Here is a 20,812-nt window from a genome sequence, read left to right as displayed (position 1 = left end):
TATCTTTATTTTAATAAGATATTTGTCATTTATACACAGTATAAGTCCCCATTGAATCGAAATTGTGTGAAATATAAAACAGTCACTGCTCACGGATCAAATACAGTGTCTGCATTGTCTGCGGCATTAAAATATCGTTTATCAGTGAAACTACTGTGTGACTATAGTACGGGCATTTAAGTTTTAACGATCTTTTTTAACACAAACTATCCTTTCGTTGTGAGAGAGAAATGCGAAAATCCCCGTCTCAAACGCGCCAGAGACATTACCTGTGTGGCCCACTACGCGGTGAATAATTGGAAATTGCACACGATAGTCGAATCGCGTAGCATATTTCTTCTTTTTTCTATACTCTTCTATTATTTTTAAGATTCCTGAATAGTCACCACAGCCATATTGACGTCAGAAGCGAGAAATGACACGTTTACGGTGTCACTTATAAATAAAGACAATTCAGATAAAACAAAAATAATGAGATTGCTTTAAAAGATTTGGAAAAATGGATGAAAACTATGCTCATCCGCTCTGACAATCAGTAAATAATTGTAAAAGTAATAAAAGACACGTGTGAGTGAAAATAAGCTGCATGTGCACTTAACAAAAGCATTTAATATGCCTTTTATCGCTTTTACGATTATTTACTGTCAGGGGAGATAAGCACAGTTTTCACATATTTTTATAAATGTTTTAAAACGATTGCATCATTTTGTTTTATCCAAATGTTTATTTCCAAATGGCATACAACAAAATTAATGCGTTATTTCTCGCTTTTGACAATTTAATATGGCTGTGGTGACTATACACAAGCGCCTTAAGTCCTTTCTATAATTTCCTAACCATAGTTGTAGTTACAAAAATTGATCAATCACAATCGAATACTCTTTTCATATTCGCATTCACTATGAATGCGATTTATTTCATGCTGCAAATGCTTGGAAGCATTGATTCTTTGATTGATCAATGAAGTATTTGTAGTATCAAGTAGATAGCACGATGTGATTGGTCAATTCTACAAGCACTTACAAGTAGTTCCAAATACTTATTTATAGTGGTGTATCCTATTTACTTGATATTACAGAGGCTGTATTCAAAAATGAAGAGACGAAACATTCAGCATTGAACAAACGCGGGAAGAATATAAATGTACAATCTCTATTATAAATGTGTCTAGTAAAAATATAACTATTATTGAAAGTAGTTTACTTCGACTTTCAACAAATTTATCAGTTTTATTACTATTAAAAAAATACCTACATATTTTTCTCTCCTAAAATATAAGACGAGAGACTGATATATATAATAAATACGTTTCATGCTTTCCTTGACTTTCTTGAATATTTCTCATGGATTCTCAAATCATCAAAACATATATGTAAGCTTTATAGCATTTTTTTTTTAGAAAAAAAATCGGAAAATGTCTTTTAAAGTTTAAGAATTTCATAACAAGATGGTAGTTTAAAAATTTTTAGCTATTCTTACTTTTTTGATGTAATAATTACATTCACACGTGATATAAATGTCCATATAACACTAATATTTTAATTAATTACTTTTAACTCTGCTTTTAGGATCTTTTGGGATTTTTTGAGATCTATTTTTGATATTTCTATTTCGAAATATCCTGCGGTTTTTCCAGATTTTCACAATGAGACCTTAGATATAATATTTATATAATAATCAATTAATAAAAGTAACGATACTACTTCATCATACAAATATAAATAAGATTAGAGATCTTATAACAGAATCCAGCTACAAGATGGCAAACTTTTGATTAGCCCATCGTTTTTATAGTTCGAATGAGATAGCACATACAAAAAAAGTAAAACAGTATACTCTTCTTTTTCACTCATGTTTTGACAAAATTGCTCGTGGCTAAACTCTGTTATAAGATCTCTAAATAAAATGAGCGTTAATAACTGGACCGTCTCACCTGCTCTATTCACTCATCGGAGCAACGCGACAATTTAACAGACAGCACATCGCCTGACTCGAGCGGCACGCGTATACGCACTTTTTTTTTAGTCGAGCCACTCGTGTAAACTGCGTTACAGGAGCCTGCAACGACGACGCGACGTATGCAATTGATCGTGCAACTGGCGGCACGACTCGTATTGCGCGCGTGCGCGATAGATCCCCTCTGCCGTTTAATCGACGCCCAAGTCCGATCGCTTTCCCTCTCCTTTGCGTGATCAAGCCCTTCTTTCGTTCCTCGCTTTCGCCCGTCGTGCTATCTTTCCCGTCTTCGCGACCATCATTGGAGCTCTTATATGGAGATCTTTTCAGTAAAGGCGCGTATATTATCGGTCTAGTTTCTACCGAAGACAGAGCATGGACTACGCCATTTGTGAGTAAAATTGGTCAATAAAAAGAGATAGAGCAGAGCCCGATAGATAATCTCTATCTCTCTCTCTCTATTCAATCAATCACAATATGTTAGGAGAATGAAGATTGACCGTTTTTGCGCTTCCTCTTTCTCTCTCATTTTTATTGACTACTACTATATATTATTTAGATATGAATGGCACAGTTCATGCTCTATAGCTTATAGCACACATAAAAACGTAAGGCAATAAAATGTAAGCAGTAAGCAAATTGGCCGATCACAATAGAAATCGTAAGACCAGTAAGGGCTACCGTAAACGAATGCTGTTTCAAAATTCACTACCAATACTGAAAATCTATAATTTATGTCACGTGCACTTTCAGAGTGCACGTGCAGATTTTCAGTACTGGCGGTAAATTTTTGAATACAGCCGAAGTTTCTGTAATAGTAGTCATAAGACGTAAACTTAAGTTAATAAACCAATGAAGATATTGCTTTAGATCTATTATATACAATCTAACAGAAATAGAAATAGCAGTAAACTTATCTGTAAATCAAATTTCAACTGATTAAAATTTGCCTTATGGATAAGTTTATTGTTATTTCTATTTCCATTAGATTATGTAAATCTAAAGCAATATCCTGATTGGCTCATTTGCTTAAATTTACGTCTTATGGTTACTGTTACAGAAATTTTGTCTGCGATAGCCATAAAAAATTCAATGTTGCGTGTGGTCTATAATAGTAGTAGCAGTAATAGATGAGACTGTAAGAGTAACAAATTAATCAATCACAGTTGAATGCGAGAAGAATAATCGACTGTGATTGGTCAATTTCTTACTCTTACAGCTTCATCCGTTACTGATACACCATGCATTACGATCCTTACTGAATAGCGATGTAACTTTTTTCACTTTTCACGTTTTCGCTCTAAAGAAAAAGTTACATGATCGCTATCCTACTCACATTTTACTGCCTTATATTTTTGTATATACTGTGGGGTTCAAAGGAGCCCGCGTGTATTTTCCATAATTTTCCACAGTAATCATAAGACATACCATAAGAGTTAGCTAATCAAAGCTGAAAATTTTTGAAAATTCTTGATTGACTAATTCTTACGATAAGTCTTACGATTATTGATACGGAAAGTGTGTGCGCCCCTAAGTCTTTGGTTTCCATTAAATTGATTCACCGAATCCTCATATGGACAACAGCGCTCTGACACCGAACACTAAGTGGTGAAAAACCGGTTGTGGAGATAAAATTTACTCCCATCAACCGTTTTTCACCAATCAGCGTTCGGCATTAAAGCGCTGTTGTCTGCATGAGGATGCTGCGACGAAGTCTATGGAAATGCGTTTGATTGCGCTCATTTCACTTCCGCTTAGATCTACAAGGTCACTAATGAAAACAGCAGACTGGAAATTTATCATGATGTAAGTCGGAATGGATTCCGATTTTAGAATTATTTTCTTTTCCTTAAAATACATAATAAAAATCTAAGTAATAATTGAATAATTTCGATCGGAATCCATTTCAAATAATTCCAATACGTACCCTACACCGAAGTGGAGCCGAATTAAAAACTTCGGTAGAAACTAGACTATTGATATGAAACAGGATAGATGGCAACGGAAGTAAAAGCGGATATAGGACAAAAAATGTTACGCATGTTGAGTGAACGTGCATCCTTTCCATACATACGCACGTACGTACGCATGCGCGCATGCATGAATATATATGGACTAATTGTGACTTCTTATTGACAGAATTAGTAAATTAAAATAACGCATTAGTGATAGTTTAAGTTTTGGCCTAATTCTGTCTGATCACTTTAATTACGAGTTACAAAATTAGAAACGTTGATGGAAGTTCGACGGTTGCGTTGGTTGAGCCGTCGAATAAACCATCCCCGGTTGTTGGTGGGTCATCGCGTGGCTCTGATGCTGATGGAACTCAGGAGCACCATGCGGCCCGTTCAGTCTCACCCGTTTCGCGTTCTGTCCATGATTATGATCGCCGTTACCTTGCTGCTGTTGGGTCTGCTGTTGCTGTTTCACGAATACTCGGATGAGCGACAAGGCGATATTCAAAAAATCAGTTCAATCCTCAACTACCATATAGCGACGGAGCTTAGACAGCGGCAAAGTGGGCTTCACTCGCCTTGCCACTGCGGCGGTCATATGGGGCCGTTTGAACAATTTAAACCATATTTTTTAAAAATGTAGAAAGTACATAATTATAAATAGATACTTATTTGGATATCACAAATTATGTCTGTACTAAGTAGTTGTGATTATTTTATGATAGTAGTTGCGGCTTAAACCATATAAAGTATATCATATAAGTGTTCTTAATATATATATCGGAAATAATTACTGTTTGTTGCTGATTTTGCCTCGCTTTGTTTTCAGTCTTTTCTTCAGTATCGTCATCCGTAAGAAATTCTCTCTTAGGATAAGGGATAGGGCATCCGGCAAATATGCTAAAATTTTCATGTTAAATGCAATTGAGATTAAAAAAAAATTATAATGTAAAAATATAGAAATAGATTCATACTCCTGTGTTGGCAGTGGTTCCTCCTGAAAGTAGGCATCCTGCATTGAATGTTCTGACGTAATACGCTTGTTTGGATCCATCATTAATAGTTTCTGTAACTAAACAATAATATGATAAGATGATATACTACAAAATTTGTATATTTATTTTATATATCATACCAAATTAAATGCCTTGCTATCGGGTTTGATCTTATGCCGGTCCATATATTTAGTAAGTGAACAGTTTGCGTAACTAAAAATAAAAAAGAATTAATATTAAAAAATTTCGAATAAAACATTGATGGAGTATGTTTTGAACTGACAAACTCACTTGGATCTCTTAAAATCTCTGAGCAGTGTAGGATGCTCTGGCATTTTTTTTATATCCTCCCAATCTTTCTCCAATGGAAATCCCATCACATTGAATATCCTAAATAAAAATTATGTCATTCTCCATATCATATAAAATAAATACAAATTATATTTTCACCTATCTAGTTGATCATGATGATATGGATTGCTTGTCTTAATGTCTTCTTGTCTGCAATGAAATATAGGTTCGGATGTTAAAAGTTCTGCAAATATACAGCCGATAGCCCATATGTCTGCAGTGATAAAATAAAATATTCAGTACAATTTTATATAAATTATAAGAATATATAATATAGATATAGACAGACCTATAGCTTTTGTGTAATGTCTGGCTCCTAAAAGTAATTCGGGAGCTCTATACCAAAATGTAACTACAACGGGATCTAAATCTGCTAAAGGTTTAAGAGGAGCGTTAAATAATCTAGCAAAGCCCATATCGGCAATTTTTACACGTCCCCGCTCATTTCCTTCACCCATGACTAAGATATTTGCTGGTTTCTGAAATAAAGAAAATTGGTACTTTATTACAAAATTTGCAAGTGATAAAAATAAAAAAATGAGAACGTTTAATAATGTCAAAAATAATTACCAAATCTCTATGAAGTACCCAATTGGAATGTAAATAATGAATACCATCTAAAATTTGATATAATAAGGATTTAACCATGCCTTTGGGTACCATCACTGGTTTTTTATTAGCTTTTGCTGCTCTATGAAATTTAATTATATGCTGCAAATACATTAAATATTACTATAAAATATTTATTGTAATGTGCCTAAAAATATTTTATTTTCAAATTAAAATTATAAACACGTACCCATAAATCATGCTCAGCAAAGTCAAATAACAACCAAACTTTACGATCATTATGTGAGAGAAAAACACGAATAAGAGTAATCACATTGACATGCTTCAGTTCCCTGAGTAACTAGAATAAAAGAAAATAAGTGAAATATTCCATTGTGTTTGCGAACAAATATTTTTGCATCATTTAAAAATAATGAGATAACTCACAGCAATTTCTCGACATGCAGACATCGAAAGTCCTGTACCTTCAATTTGCTTGAGGCCAAAATCTTTTGTATCAGGCCGAGACTTTAATTCGCTATCTGAAACACTATTTCCAACATATTAATATTAAATTTACAGAGAATAGGATATTTCTCAAAACTAAAGCATATTATGATTTAACCAATAGGTATTTTAATTTGATTGATATTCAATTGATATATATATATACAAATATGTAATGAAATAATTGTTTAATTGTCTCATTACATATTTGTATATGTATCAATTGATTGTATGCTCTTTATTATTTATAAATTGTTTAATTTTTTCAAAAAAAAAAAAAAGAAAAAATTATGGATATGTCAAAATAATGTAAATCTAAATGGTTACATTATTCATTTAAATCTTAATGTAAGTCCGGATCTATAATAATTTGGTAGTTAGTAATCTTATGGGCTACTACTATAACAAGTCACAATAAATTCAAGTGATTGCTCAATTTCTATCTTCTGACTTATTACTAATGGCTTATTGTAAAAAGTTTCTTAAAAGTTGGCTGCTGACCAAACTTTATTCAACAATTATCCTTCAGATTCACTTCTGACTCACCGACTACAGACTACTGATTCATTGTAAGCTTAATGCTGATTCTACAATGAATCTGTAATCGGAAGTCTTAATTGATGAATTGGCCAATCAGCATTAGTCATACAAGTAGGCTATTGATCAACTTCATCAATAAGACTTATAACTACCGATTAGCAACTCCCTAGGTGCTTTCCATTTGACATAAGCATAGTTATATCTTTATCATTTACTAAATGTAAAAAAAAGATGAAATAATACCTGTGTCAACTTGTGTCACTATATGAAAAGTACCCATTGTAGAATCAGTATAACAATTTTAATGAAAAATTAGTGATTGTATTAAAAATCTCTGTAATTAGACAAATGGGACGAGGTAATCAAGAATTAGATAAACGCAAAATGTAAATTTCAATAGCGAATAAATACACTTTCTCGTATTCAAAAAATCTTCAACAGAAGATAATCGAAGCACAGCACATCCTTTTATATGGAAATAAATATGGCTCCAATGCAATTCAGAGACCTTTAGGACAATTAATCGATAGGTTTTTTATCCAAGATTAATCTAAGGAAGCAGAACGATGTTCTTGTACATTACGTACTATGCGTTATGCAAGAGTATATGCTCCCTGTCTTATACTGTTAAATGTAAAATAATCTAAGCACATAAGAAATCAAGGAAGTTTCGTAAAGTAATTAGAAATTAGGTTAAAAAAACTAACCCTTCTTTCCGACGAGCTTTATATACGTGCCCGTATGTACCTCTTCCAACCTTGCAACCCTCAAACTCAAACAGATCCTCGACCTTCGTGCGGTCTTTTTGCGTCTTCATTTTAAATTCATAATCCATCATGTTTAGCGTTATTAGAACAATTATCAACTATAAACAAACATTTTTTTAACGCATGTGCATACCACAGACTTCCATATATACTACTAGACTACTAACTCATTCGAAAGAGTGACCCCCCAATTTGATGTTGCATTATACGCATGCGTCGAGAACTGCGTGTGACCGTGTAAAACAAATTGTTTTGTACACTAATGCCCGTGTCGCTTCGGCACCGACAAGATGATCGGTGCTTATGAAAATTCGCGTGCCTGTTAAAATTTAAGTGATTACAAATCCCGATTGCACCAACATTATTTTGATTTTAAGCAAAGTTTAAAAATCTCTCTTTCTTTTTTTTAAAGCCGATTGAGAGACAGAAAGGGAGAGAGTTTTAAGCCACGCTTGAAATTAACGTAATATTGGTGGGTTTGATTATTAATTATATATTATTTCAAAACTTCCTTTTCGAGGTGAATAACGAGTCGTCCAATCAGAGCTCTGCTGGTGTTTGATATTATACCCCAGAGCTCTGATTGGACAGTTTGTTATTCCCTATTGCTTGTGCCTATTGTGTTTAAGCTTTTAAAATCTGATCGGATGTTGTCAGCGAATATGAATGTATCGTAGTGTCTACAAATTGCATGATAAATTATGTTTTGACACTTTTGACAGTCAGTTGAGCAGTAAGTACAGCAGTATTTTTTATAATTGTAGAGATACGGTAAAGTCGTCTGTAACTGTCAATATATGTAATGCTATTGTATTTATTAAATGAAAATGTACATGATTTAAAAATGTCTGAATAAAAAAAGACATCTTCACAATTAGAAGCGCAAATCGGAGAAACAAACATGTGCAGCCTGTACAGTTATTGGTACAGCTAACTGCTTTTTTATAAATAGTGCCTAAATTGGTAAGTTATTCTTTCCCAGTAGATTCCCTCTCATTGTCAGTTCGGCGCCCAAAGTATCCCCACTTTTTCTTTGCACGGTATTAAGTTGAGTCTGCTATTTTGTAGCCATCACAACCGAAAAAATGAAGTTGTCAGGGCCACGAATTTTTTTACCGCTGCAGAGTCGTAAAATGAATTGCAGAGATTTTACTCTTTTCTATTACTCTGTGGTAAGTAGATCATACAGACTGCACAGCACTTTTATGAAGAAAATATTGTTACGATGTGATAGCTCTAGATAAGCGCCATATTGGACTAAGAAATGATAAAGATCTCAATTTATAAAATGTTTTTACATTCTCGGCATAAACTCTACCTCACACAGACACATATTAATTCGTATGCTTTAATCCTGAAAATGATTTTTAAATTTATAAAAGAGGAAAAAAGTAATTGTTATACAAAAATTATATGGTAATACAGACAGTCTAGGATCCTCTTAAGAGTTATATATAATATATTATATATATATATATATATATATATAAAACAGGACATTTAAGACAGATTTCTAAATATGTATTAAAAAATATTCAATTATATAAACATAATCTTCTGAAATTTCCCACTAAGAATATAGCGATACTGCATCAATATAAAGAATCTTCTAAATACTAACAATAAGCTTTTCTCTCACAAAAAAAAAAAACAAAGATTAGTTCTCCAAAGCAAAGATTGAATTAATGGACTCAAACAATTTCTTTCCATAAAGATTGAAATAATAATAAAACAGAAAGAAAGCCATACTGCTTTTCCCGAAAGACTCGATTCTTTTTATGAAATTAGGAAGAAAAGTCGTACCAGAAAATGTTTGTATATTTGAAAAATGTAAAAATTACATACATACAAAATTATATATAAAATCATTTGCATATAGTAATACAAAGCTTATACAATTCAGCATTTTATAATGAGTTAAATGACAATTGGTAGAGAACATCGCGATATATATAGCAGATAAAAATAGTTAACATATTTCTGAAACGTGATATACTATCCATTTCTTTGCGATGTTTCAAATATTTCATTCATATTCTACTGAAGTTTATATAGGTCTCTCTCTCTCTCTCTCTCTCTCTCTCCTCCTCCTCCTCTTCCTCCTCCCTCCCCCCTCTCTCTCAAATATATTGAATCACTAAATATTCAATCAATGAAAGCATACATACATTAAATATGATTCAAATTTGTCGTGTGTAAGTGAGCTGGATGAATTAAATCAAAAAATTTTCTGGGTGAATGAGAAAAAAGCAAGGAACGGAATTTATTTGGATTTCGTATAGGAATATTATGGAAGTGTAACGTATTTATTTTTATAGAAGTGTTCGAATCCATACATACTAGTACACGGTTGCATGGGAATATTAAAATAGAGAGATACGCATCACATTTTGTGTGCAATACGTATTTACGATTTGAATCGTTTCCATTTTCGAATACGAGACGTTCGATCGTCTGTACATGATCACATATTTCCATGTTGCACGTCTCTGTGATAGTTCTTAAAACCATTTTATCTGGATTATTAATATCTGCAAAATATGCCAAAGTAAATTTTAAGTTTTTTCACATCTACATAGTATTAATACATAAATTATATTTACCAATGTAACATGGTAGAGTTTTGAGCGTCAATATTGGCATAAATGGGGGTAATCGACGAGAATAATCCATATTAAAACCCGTTTTTGTTTCCCATGTGTTTTCATCAGGAAAATAGATGTTAACCCATATATTCAAACCTGCAGAGATAGATTTTGAACAGTTCGTTATATATTTTTTTATGGCAAAAAGATAAGATATTTCTCAGAACACGGAATAGAATAAAGAAAACGTAGTATTAAAAGATTCTTCAATTTTAATGAAATAATTTTTTAAGTGAGCCTCAAGGGTTTTAAGACAAAAGTATTATTCTTTTTTAAGATGCTTTCCGAGTAAATGAAATATTTAAACATTTTAAAGTAATTCAGATAAGGCACATATTGCTCGCACGCGTGCAAGCTACATGAATCTTAATTGAGAACGCATCTACCTAACGCTATGCGAGTAATCCACGCTCGTATACGCAACATGCAGTCATTAGGTTTGTTTTCTGTGGATGAACTAATGAACACTTTTGGAACTTAATAAACATAGTACAACTAGACTGAGCATTCTCTGAAATTCGGGAAATGGGGGTAAAACTCAGGTAGAAAAGAACGCACGTATTGTGATCCAAGTGCGTTCTCCATCGTGCATGCGCGAAGAAAGATATTTCAATAATAGCAGTGTGTCTGAACACAGTTTAAATCTGCTGCGAGTCTCCCAACATTCTGCTAATATTTTACTTACGAGGCATAGCAATGAAATCATCTAAAATGTTATTTGGTAAAGTCTGATATGTATATATTATTAATTTTTCATCAAAAACGTAATATTCAGGAACTGTGGTAAATTCCCAGTCCATTTTTTTACCTGATGTCCACAAACCTGCGTCATTAAAAGAAAAAAATTTAAGAACATTATGAAAATTTAAAATACCTTTGCATTCGACGTCTACATATACATTGTTCAAATTTAAAAGCAAATATTTTAATAAATAAAATAATATTTTTTATTAATAAACAAATAATTTTAAAGCTAAATTAAAAAAATGATAATTGTGAGAAATAACTCTATATAATCTGAAAAGTTATACATAATAATCTTTATTTGAAATTACTAGAGGAAAATCGCCGACATGTGTCTGATCAGAGACCCTTTGATAAAAGTCACGAGCTGATTTGAGCCGACTTTTGTATGCAAGGTACTAGTTTCAATAAAATCTATAACCGAAAAAGGAATATATTGTATCTCTGTTTAACTTTAATGTGTCTTTAACCTAGGCCCTTATTCTTGAAAAGAAACGTATACGAAAAATTAAGGATATACTATAGTATACGCAACCTATATTATAATATTTCCCTAATTTTTTGTATAAGTTTTTTTTCAAGAATGAGATCCCTAATCCTTAAACCCGCAGAAACGGAACACGTGTGCGTACGTACACGTATAAAAAATATGATAGTAAGTCGATGGCGATGCACAATAATTTGTAAAATAAATGTTAAGGGTATACAAAAATTGTATTTCTTTTTCTTTACGTACCGATTGTGTATCTTGAAACGTGAAAGTTACAGAACTGAGTAAAATTTATTAAGTAAATTTATTAGGTACCTACTAATGAAATTACAAATATTGCATTGAACACTTGTTCACTTTTGTAATTTTAACATCATTTTAAGATACATAATCAAACTTTTTAATTTTCAGAATAATTTTGTAAAAAACTGTGTGTTAAAATTAAACAATTCTTTTTGCAAGTATTAATTCAACACGTAATATAAAGAAATTTATGTGTTAATATTCTTAAAATATCTAATTTTGCTTACATTGTTGAAATTTAAAAGTGATACAAATATAATGTATGTAAATATAGTGCGAGAATATATTCCTCTGAAACATGGCAGACCAATCAACGCGACTTTCTCATGTCGTGATTCTTATTAGAGAGTCTCTATGTCTAATATAAGTCTGTCAGAGACACTCCTTTATTTCTCGGAAACTAAGTATTGCACTTTAATGCTGATAAAAACATAACTGTTTAGATGACTGTTTAGATAAAGAAAAAGTCATAATTCATATATTTGTGGCTTGTTTCTATACAAAATTAGCTAAAAATGAATTCTATAGTTTCCGAGTAAATGAGAATGGATTAAAATGGATCGAAATTTTATCTATCCAAATACGTATTTTAAATAACGAAATTTTTTTTATTCAATTGGATTAAATTGAATTTAATTGAATTAAAAAACTGTACTTCCTATTCAGAATTTTGAATTAAGAAGTATTCACGAGATACAGAAAAGTTAATATTATTTTTTGATTGAAAGAGGTATAGAAATGTGTTTCATTCAATTCGTATAAATGAATAAAAATGCATTCGACTTGAAAAAGATTCATTTTAATGTTCCCGAATGCATATTTTTGAAAATGAAAATCTGAATTCATTTCAATACGTTCTCGTTTAACGGGTTGTATTTATGTTTCCAAAGTTTTTATCTAGTTTTTTTTTTAAATATTGTCTAAGAACAAAGTAGTATGTCGGCAACCTTAATCCCTCTATATATACACTCAAATAACTTATTACATATACTTTTCATATTAATGAAATACACATTGTGCAGCTGTACAATCAAAATCACCTGTGTGAACATCGTAGATATCAATACTTTGCAGTTTTTGTCGATATCGTCCCACACCGCCCACAAGTATTAATTTATTTTTTAAAAACACAGTAACCATATGTCTTCTTTCAATTGGCATACTAAAATATTTCAAAAAATTATTCACTTTGTTCTATTACCTTTATCATTTATATTTAATCTTTTCTTTAACATATTTACACTGTCTCAAGAAACCATTTCTTAGATATCAAAGAATAACGCCACACATTTTTGTTAAATCTGCCTGAACCAATACCAAATTCCCCACCACAAAGATATAAATTATATCCTAAAAACTCACATAAAATAATGAATAATTAGAACAATGTCGTTCTATATAAATATGACAGAATAAAAAAAATTGTATACTTCTTGCAATAATCTGCATTCCTGTTAATATATTTTTACCAGTGCTACGATCAGTAATATCTTTGGGATATTTAAATGAAGTAAGTTCAAAGAAATCGTTACCATCCCAGCAATGAATAAATTGCTCACTGTTAATAATATCACTACTTTCACAAGATATAATACTGTGTAAAACTTTTATTTCTTTATTTTTTAAGATATCCATAGGAATTGTGAAATCCTGCAAAAAGAAAAAATTTATTATTATGTATATAGTTATAATGTATTAAGGTGATGCTGTACTCATCTTTTTATCGATAAAAAATATTTCTAATTACTATACATTAGTTTCATCAAATTAAAATTCCTTTCCCACGATTAAAATACACATGCTAATGTCTAATCTGGCACTGGTGTATTTTGTATTCAAAGCAGGAAAAAACTAAAAAATTACAGATTTATGTACCTATTCTTACTTCAAAATGATGACCAATGCTCAATTTATGAAAACATTTACTTCGTAATCTTTCTTTTCTCACTAACGCCAGGTACATCAGTATGTATATTTTAATCGTGAAAAAGGAATTTTTATTCTGTGAAACTATTATGTTATGAAGAAATTGGACAGGAAAGCTTATGTAAAAATATAAACTAAAAAAATTTATTTTAAATAAAATTTGACAGTAAAAAAAACTTAGTGCTGCTATACGGTTAAAAATACAAAATGCATGATATCACAACAAAATTACTTTTTTTTTTTAATTATCTTAAAAATATACTCACACAATGATGATTCATCCACTCATGTATGACATGAAATAAATAAGATTCCGTGGATCTTATATTAATGTTCCCAAGTAATTTCAGAAAATTTTCTCTTGACAGTTCATAAATTGAACTGATTGGCAGTTCATCGAAACGATCTAAGCAAACAGCCAAAGAAAGATCTCGTAGCACATTAATATTCAAATCTTGTGATATTAACCAAATATTAATTACATATTTTGGTGACATATAATATCTTTCAAGTCTGTCAATTACATCTTCTATTAAATTATCTACTGCAAATAGAATGCTTAACTCCAACAGGACCAAGAGGCGATCAAATTCTTTAATATCATAATGTATCGTAGAAGTATCAATTTTATCATTGTGAATCCAATTAATAAAATCCTACAAAATTTTTTATTTCAGTTGCATACAATAAGATGAATTTATATTTATAAAACATGATATAATTTCGGTGATTGTTTAGCATATATGTATAAACAAAAATCAATAAAAAAAATATCAATTGACGTGTTTCTCCATAAAATAAATAAATCTAGCAGAAAAAATGGTCACATGCACATGCATAGGTATTTTTCGCAGTATTTTAAAGGTGCGTTCCGAGTTACGCACGAAGCATATGATGCATCATTTGTCTTTGTTGTTAATCAATTAATAAAACATAAAACGTTACATTATATGTTTCACGCGTAACTGGGAACGCACCCTAGGTATTTATCCGTTTTAAAATGGTTCTTTAGTAAATCGAGTTATCGTAGAAATGTCTAATTTTTTTATATAATGAAATTGAAGTATCGAAATTGACGTATGCAAAACTTTACGGTAAGTTACAATGAAATAAAAGAAAAAAATTTTTGAAAATGTAAGTTCACGTATAATTTAGTGATAAATACGGCTCGCAGACGGTTCTTTGACTAACTGTACACAAATCTTACCATAGATTTTGCTCAAAAACGTGATTATAATAATTTAAAAAATTATGATTTTAATGGTCACAAAAAAGTAATAAGTCCAATGGCCATTCTGGAAAGATATTTACGTGCATAAACATGTAACATAATCTCATCTTGTTTTTGTTCAGTGAAGCTGCGGCTCCTGATTTACTATACTGCGTTCTACTGTTTCCTATTATTTCATTAAGATATACACATAGTTTTAATATTTTATCCAAATTATAGATATTTATAATTTTGGATGAGCCCTGGCACCCCAATTCAGCACTTTACTAAAAAACCACCTTAAAATTCTCTGCTTCATAAATACAAATTCTCTGCTTTGAAAACAAATTCGCAGCTTTAAAAACACAAATCATTTTCTTATATAATTTTTTAGTGTTTTTACACAGCAATAAATTTATTTTTAAAGTAGAGAATTTGTGTTTTTAAAGCAAACAAATACCCAAAACGTATGTGCATGAGGTCACAGAGCATCATAAAAGATGATCGCAGCGTATGCTCATATTCTGATAATAGGTCTGTTCGCGTTGCTTGTACTTTTGGCACTCGATATCTTCGATTTCTCTCTTTAAGGTAAAATATGTATCTATCTCATTTTAAGTGCAAAAATATTTGGGGATTTATTATAGAAAACATGTATATATATATATTGTATTTATTTATTACCACGTTATATTTATATTGTATTTATTTATCACTATGTTTTATACCTATGACTAACGACAATTGATTTTGATCTCTCACATACTCTTTGAACGTCTTTGTGCTAATATGTCTTATCTCACAGATCATCGTTAACATTATTATACGTAAGTTTTTTGTTGAATTAATTTGATTTATGTTTTAATGACTTATATTCAACTTTATTAAATTACAGATAATTTGAAATGTCAGATGTGAGTATTTTTTGTTAGATACGACAGATAGCATTATTATCAATTTATGAATATATGTTAATGATACTCCATTTGCTTTGCATCGTATCTTTTATATTAAATTTATACGTCACCGATTTTATTTTTATTTTGACACTGAAGAAGACCCAATCGAAAGAGTTAAAATGTTTGTCAATTTTTCTCAAAAATAAAGTATACGATTTCACACACGCCTAAACTGTATTGGCTATCATTGGCTGATTTACATCTAGCCTTGAATGTTTGGGAATTTTATGCAACGCTAACAGATCTATTGGTGTATGGCTGTGACACATTTCCTAACTTCAGTAGTTGTCAACTAAGTCAACTTTAATGATAAAAATCTTGGTTTACAGAACAGAGCGACATTTTTTCCTGCCATATTCATTTATTTCACGAAAAAACGCATCAATTGATGTATTTTTTATCAATTTTTATTTATGTAAGCTAAACAATGACCCTAATTTCATCAATATTGAAAGGAGGAGGGTTAAAATAAACATTTAGGTCCAGTTTCTTAGTTGATGATTAACTCTTAATCGAGGTTCAACTTATTCATTATTTCTTTTCAATTCTAGAATTGGAAAAAAATGAGAAATAAATTGAATCTCGGTTAGGGGCTCATTTTTACATATATGGTTATCTAAAAATTAAAAGTTATCAACAGATTCATCAATGAAATTCATTTATGAATTTCTTGATCATTTTTAATCTTTAGGTAATCATATATTGTGAAATTGGGTTTTAAGAGTTAATAGTGGGTTGTGAAATTGAACCTTACCTGGTAATTATTTATAATACCCCCCACCCTTCCCTAAAATCTTCATAAAAATATACTCATTCGACACATTTTTACTCAAAACAAAAAAATTGGGCATGGCAGAAAAACGTAGCTCCATAAATCAAGTTATTAGGCGTTGAAGTTGCAGACTTTAGAGGTTAAGATATCTGTCATTCGGACTCGATACAACTCTATGTATGTTCTGCTTTATACAAATTCACTGCTTTAAAAACACAAATTCACTACTACTAGCATTCAAAATTTTTTGTGAATTCTAACAGTGAATTTGTATTTCTAAAACAGTGAATTTGTGCTTTTAAAGCAGATAATTTGTGTAATTAATGCAGAATGTATACACAGCGCTGTATCAAGTTTGGATCGGCGTTTGAATCTGGCGTTTTTCTGCCAGATTCTTTCGTTTTGACTGAAAACGCGTCGAATGAGTATATTTACATTAAGATTTAAAGTGAGGAGAAGTATTCTAAATAATTACCATTTATTCTTATTCTTAAACATGAACAAGAATTGCTTTAGTTTAATAAACTAACCTGTAATGAAAGCTGGGCAATATCATAATTGATAATATGTTCCGTCTGATTACATTCTGAATAGTTGGCGGACAGAAGCGCAGCAAAATATTGACTCTTGCTGATCAATTTTTGTTTCTCAACCTCGAATCGCTCCGCTTTAAGAATTAGTGTCACTGTTTCACGCAATTCCTCATTTTTATTTTCCATTCTAGAATAGTATTACAGTATAGGACTTCTTTCACTAATTCCGATTAAAGGTACAATTTCGTGTGCTGCAAAAATAAGCAATTGAAGCGACAGATAAGTCGCTGTTATTCCAGTCATTGACGAGATACTGTTAAAGACGGTCGGCGCTTATGTAATTTGGCGTACCTGTTAAAATTTAAGTGAGAGTAAGAAACTAATAATATGGTACTAATTTCATGATTTATTAGTTCCGTAGACACATGTACATTAAACTTTTAAACGTTTAAATTTAATAATACTCGATTTCGATTTAAAACTGATTTTAATGCTATCATCCGGATTTGATTATCAATAGAGATGATAACTGCAGAGAAAGAATTGTAATTTTTCGACAATATTTCAGATATTATAGCATTAAAAGTAAGCATACTTATTTATACAGCATTCATATAATGAAAAATTACGAATTTAATAATGTATTATTGAAATATCTATGTTAATCTTGAATTTTTATTCATTGTCGGTAACGACATTGTTCTTCAATTATCGCCGGGTCCTTCGGGCCTTATTGATAATTATTTATTTATGTAATGAATAATCATGAAAATTTGCCCAGGGGCGACGGTCTTTAATAGTATTTCGTTGGTGTTCCAGTCAATTCCAGCGGATGAAATTTGTAGTTTGAAGGTTTGAACCAAGTGGAAGAGATTGCATGGTCGCGTTCGGCAGACTCAAGCAGAGGAGCGCACACTCTTAGGGTGAAATCACACGGTGCGGAAAAAGACTGCGAAATTTGCATTATTTTGAATAACGTAGAATAACGCTGATTGGTTGCTTTTATGGCGCATTCTCTATTCCGCAGTTGTTTTCCGCATCCTTAGAGGCTCCGCACAATAAAACGAACAGGCAACACAGAACAGAGAATAAGAATTTTAACCTTATCAGAAATCTATCATGTATTGTGGAATACACAGTTTCTGATAGGTTAAACTTCTGTTCTCTATTTCCTGTTTCTTTTATTGTGCGGAGCCTCTAACATAATTCATAACATATAAGACATAAGAAATCCAACCAATCAGAATTCTTTATTTCATGGAAAGAAAGAAAACGAAGGACTTTGATTGGTATATTTTCTTAGGCATTACGTGTTATGCGTTATGTAAGAGTCTGCTTGCCGCTTCAACTGTTGCGGAGCAGATCCATGAGCGCTCGCTGCTATTGGTGTATTTTTCTAGATCAGCCAATAGCAACGAATGTTCATGGATCCACTCTGCAACAATTGAGTCTGCTGAACGCGAACTGTGACTGTGTTCCAAAACTCACTATTAGTACTGAAAATGTATAGTACATGTGACGTAGACTGTAGATTTTCAATGCTGGCAGTGAATTTTGGAACACAGCCTGTGCTGCGGTCATTACGCGGGAGAAATAGAATAGATAGCTTACTCTAGAATAGGTCCTAACCTCCAATTCATGTGTTCGATCTTCGAGGGTGATAAGTTTCGTTCATATTTTTGATTTTTTTCGGCAACATGGACCTCTTCGAGGATCCCATTTTTAAAACTAAATATTTGAAAAATAAGCTTTGTGTGAAACGGTGGGAGAGCGATTTTATGGAAAGATTTGGACGCAAACCTAACAAGGTATATTATCTTTCTTATCCTAGCTTATATTTGTATCATGATCGGTATTAAATGTAGTTATCTGATATTTGTGTTACATTCACACAAGCTTAGTACTTATTAAATCAACTTAGAATTATGTAATTGTATATTCATTTTATTATATATGAAAGAATTGAGACTATTTTGTCTGAAGTATCTTTACATATGTTTATTAAGTACATTATCAATGAAAATTATTATATCTATTATCATACATGTCATATATACAAAATGGATATATTATTTTATCAGAGCTGTGTTGGTAACTTCACCTGGTATCATTTTATCCCGATTATTTACCAAATGTTAAACAAAAATAATATGACATCTGGATGCATCCAGGTGAAGTTTCTGTTCACGGTCTAAAAGTGTTACAGATTATTTTATAAGATTTATTTACGTCGTGTGTTCCAATATGCTCCGATATATTTCTATCATAGCTTTTACTGACTTCAACGAGCATGTTGAAGTGATTAGGAATTATAGTTGGAACATATTTGAGCATATGACATGAACAAACCTATAGACTTCATAATCATACTAGACTAGATCAGTACACACAAAAAGCAGTTTTATGTAAAGTATCTAAATATAGTAGCATAATATAATCAACTTTGACAATGAAATAATATATACATATTCTTTTAAATAATGTTATTAATAATGACAGGCATTTAATCTTTTAAAATTTTTATATGCTTTTACATTTAATTTTGCTGTCACGTATAGCAGCTTTTAGTGCTAATCTAGTACAATGCAAATGACTGAATTCATTAATAACTGCATTCCGTTATTCATTGTGAATACTGAAAATCTATAGTATGTGTAATATGAACTGAAGAGCTTCAGTATTTGGAAAAAATTAATAGAACACAGTCAATTTCTAAAACTAAGTAAAGTTATAACATTTTTATTTTTTATTATCTATTTGGCATCGAAGATATCATATGATGATGTTAGCTTTTCGTAACTGAAGTAACTTCAAAGATTTAAAGATCATCTTTGTTTTTTTTAAATTGTATAATTTTTTTTACATATTATGATTCTTCTAGTTATACATATTAAAGTATTATGCTGAGAGATTCTATAATGAGTCTGTAATTAAAAGTCCTAATCTTAATCGATAAAATTGATCAATCAATGTTAGTCGCACAAGTTGGTCAACTTCACCAATAAGCCTTAGGACTATTGACTACTCATTGTAGATCTCACTGTAGAATCAGCATTAAAGTAAAATTATCAAAATTATCAATAGTTAACAAGTTATACATTTTATTCTGTTATATTTTGACATGAAATACATATCTTATAAACTTTTTAATTAATGCCTTAATATTTTTATGCATATAATAATGAGATGAATTCATTGACCTCTGTAACGACACGCTTAATCGGGTTTAATAACATTCGTAGTTTCGAAATTAGCTATTCATAGCTATTCATCGGAAGAATGGATCGACTGTGATTGGCCAGTTTCATAATTACGGATTTATTATTAAATCCGATTAAGATTGCCGGGTAAATGTAGTCAGTGATGTAAAGAAAACACGGTACTTTATTTAAAAAATCATTTTGCAATATGCAACTACATTTTTTTAAGCCACTACTAGTGTGCATTTTCTTTGTACTAATTGAGTCATCTTATTATTTTGTGCCTAAAAGTACGATTATCTCATAAACTATTAATTTCATAAAAAATTAATAATTTACGAGATTTATTTAGACACGAAGATAACATATAGCTTCTGTATAGAAAATTCCCTTGAAAGTCTCAAGTCTTA

At 31.0% G+C, this 20,812-nt stretch overlaps 4 protein-coding genes across 9 annotated transcripts in view; 1 reads left to right on the top strand and 3 right to left on the bottom strand.

The window, feature by feature from the left end:
• LOC108753036 overlaps positions 1 to 2,714 on the bottom strand; it is a 36,471-nt gene extending 33,757 nt beyond the window's left edge. For 3 of the 5 annotated variants that reach the window (XM_018494359.1, XM_018494364.1, XM_018494363.1), the window contains exon 1: positions 1,934 to 2,714. The gene's annotated coding sequence lies outside the window, so the exon portion shown is untranslated. The remainder of the gene's footprint in view (positions 1 to 1,933) is intronic. The other 2 variants (XM_018494362.1, XM_018494365.1) reach the window with 1 other exon arrangement.
• Positions 2,715 to 3,864: 1,150 nt separating this feature from the next.
• LOC108753039 (cyclin-dependent kinase 8) lies at positions 3,865 to 7,760 on the bottom strand. The gene is made up of 11 exons (XM_018494368.1): positions 7,561 to 7,760; positions 6,254 to 6,356; positions 6,057 to 6,167; positions 5,828 to 5,968; positions 5,547 to 5,736; positions 5,357 to 5,471; positions 5,198 to 5,296; positions 5,047 to 5,119; positions 4,886 to 4,983; positions 4,706 to 4,811; positions 3,865 to 4,377 (listed from the first exon to the last, which is right to left on the bottom strand). Exons 1-11 carry the CDS (start codon positions 7,689 to 7,691, stop codon positions 4,180 to 4,182), a joined length of 1,365 nt encoding a protein of 454 aa, XP_018349870.1. The 5' UTR covers positions 7,692 to 7,760; the 3' UTR covers positions 3,865 to 4,179.
• A 524-nt stretch (positions 7,761 to 8,284) lies between these two features.
• The window catches only part of LOC108753056 (ATP-dependent DNA helicase Q4), an 18,314-nt gene continuing 5,786 nt past the window's right edge, over positions 8,285 to 20,812 (top strand). The window contains exons 1-3 of one of the 2 annotated variants that reach the window (XM_018494395.1): positions 8,285 to 8,353; positions 8,499 to 8,583; positions 8,689 to 8,792. In XM_018494395.1, coding sequence (XP_018349897.1) covers positions 8,706 to 8,792 — 87 coding nt within the window. In that variant the 5' untranslated portion in view covers positions 8,285 to 8,353; positions 8,499 to 8,583; positions 8,689 to 8,705. Of the gene's footprint in view, positions 8,354 to 8,498; positions 8,584 to 8,688; positions 8,793 to 18,798; positions 19,011 to 20,812 lie in introns of those variants that run through there. The other variant, XM_018494394.1, reaches the window with a different exon arrangement.
• On the bottom strand, positions 9,684 to 17,466 carry LOC108753057 (kelch repeat and BTB domain-containing protein 12-like). The gene is made up of 8 exons (XM_018494396.1): positions 17,200 to 17,466; positions 13,995 to 14,384; positions 13,233 to 13,452; positions 13,044 to 13,152; positions 12,843 to 12,964; positions 10,951 to 11,088; positions 10,224 to 10,361; positions 9,684 to 10,151 (listed from the first exon to the last, which is right to left on the bottom strand). Exons 1-8 carry the CDS (start codon positions 17,386 to 17,388, stop codon positions 9,790 to 9,792), a joined length of 1,668 nt encoding a protein of 555 aa, XP_018349898.1. The 5' UTR covers positions 17,389 to 17,466; the 3' UTR covers positions 9,684 to 9,789.

Source organism: Trachymyrmex septentrionalis, unplaced genomic scaffold, assembly GCF_001594115.1.
Source record: "Trachymyrmex septentrionalis isolate Tsep2-gDNA-1 unplaced genomic scaffold, Tsep1.0 scaffold63, whole genome shotgun sequence".
Classification (NCBI taxonomy): Eukaryota; Metazoa; Arthropoda; class Insecta; order Hymenoptera; family Formicidae; genus Trachymyrmex; species Trachymyrmex septentrionalis.
Note: the sequence above shows the minus strand (reverse complement) of the source record. Positions and strands in the feature narration are given on the sequence as shown.

Excerpts from the sequence above, each read along its gene's own strand:
- LOC108753039 (XM_018494368.1), bottom strand. The coding sequence starts at position 7,691 with ATGATGGATTATGAATTTAAAATGAAGACGCAAAAAGACCGCACGAAG. Across the intron at positions 5,969-6,056 it reads TTGCTGAGCATGATTTATGG|CATATAATTAAATTTCATAG; the intron begins GTACGTGTTTAT and ends ATGTATTTGCAG. Across the intron at positions 4,378-4,705 it reads GGCAAAATCAGCAACAAACA|CAACAGCAGACCCAACAGCA; the intron begins GTAATTATTTCC and ends TTCGTGAAACAG.
- LOC108753057 (XM_018494396.1), bottom strand. The coding sequence starts at position 17,388 with ATGGAAAATAAAAATGAGGAATTGCGTGAAACAGTGACACTAATTCTT. Across the intron at positions 14,385-17,199 it reads TTGCCCAGCTTTCATTACAG|GATTTTATTAATTGGATTCA; the intron begins GTTAGTTTATTA and ends AAAATTTTGTAG. Across the intron at positions 10,362-10,950 it reads TGATTTCATTGCTATGCCTC|GTTTGAATATATGGGTTAAC; the intron begins GTAAGTAAAATA and ends CTATCTCTGCAG.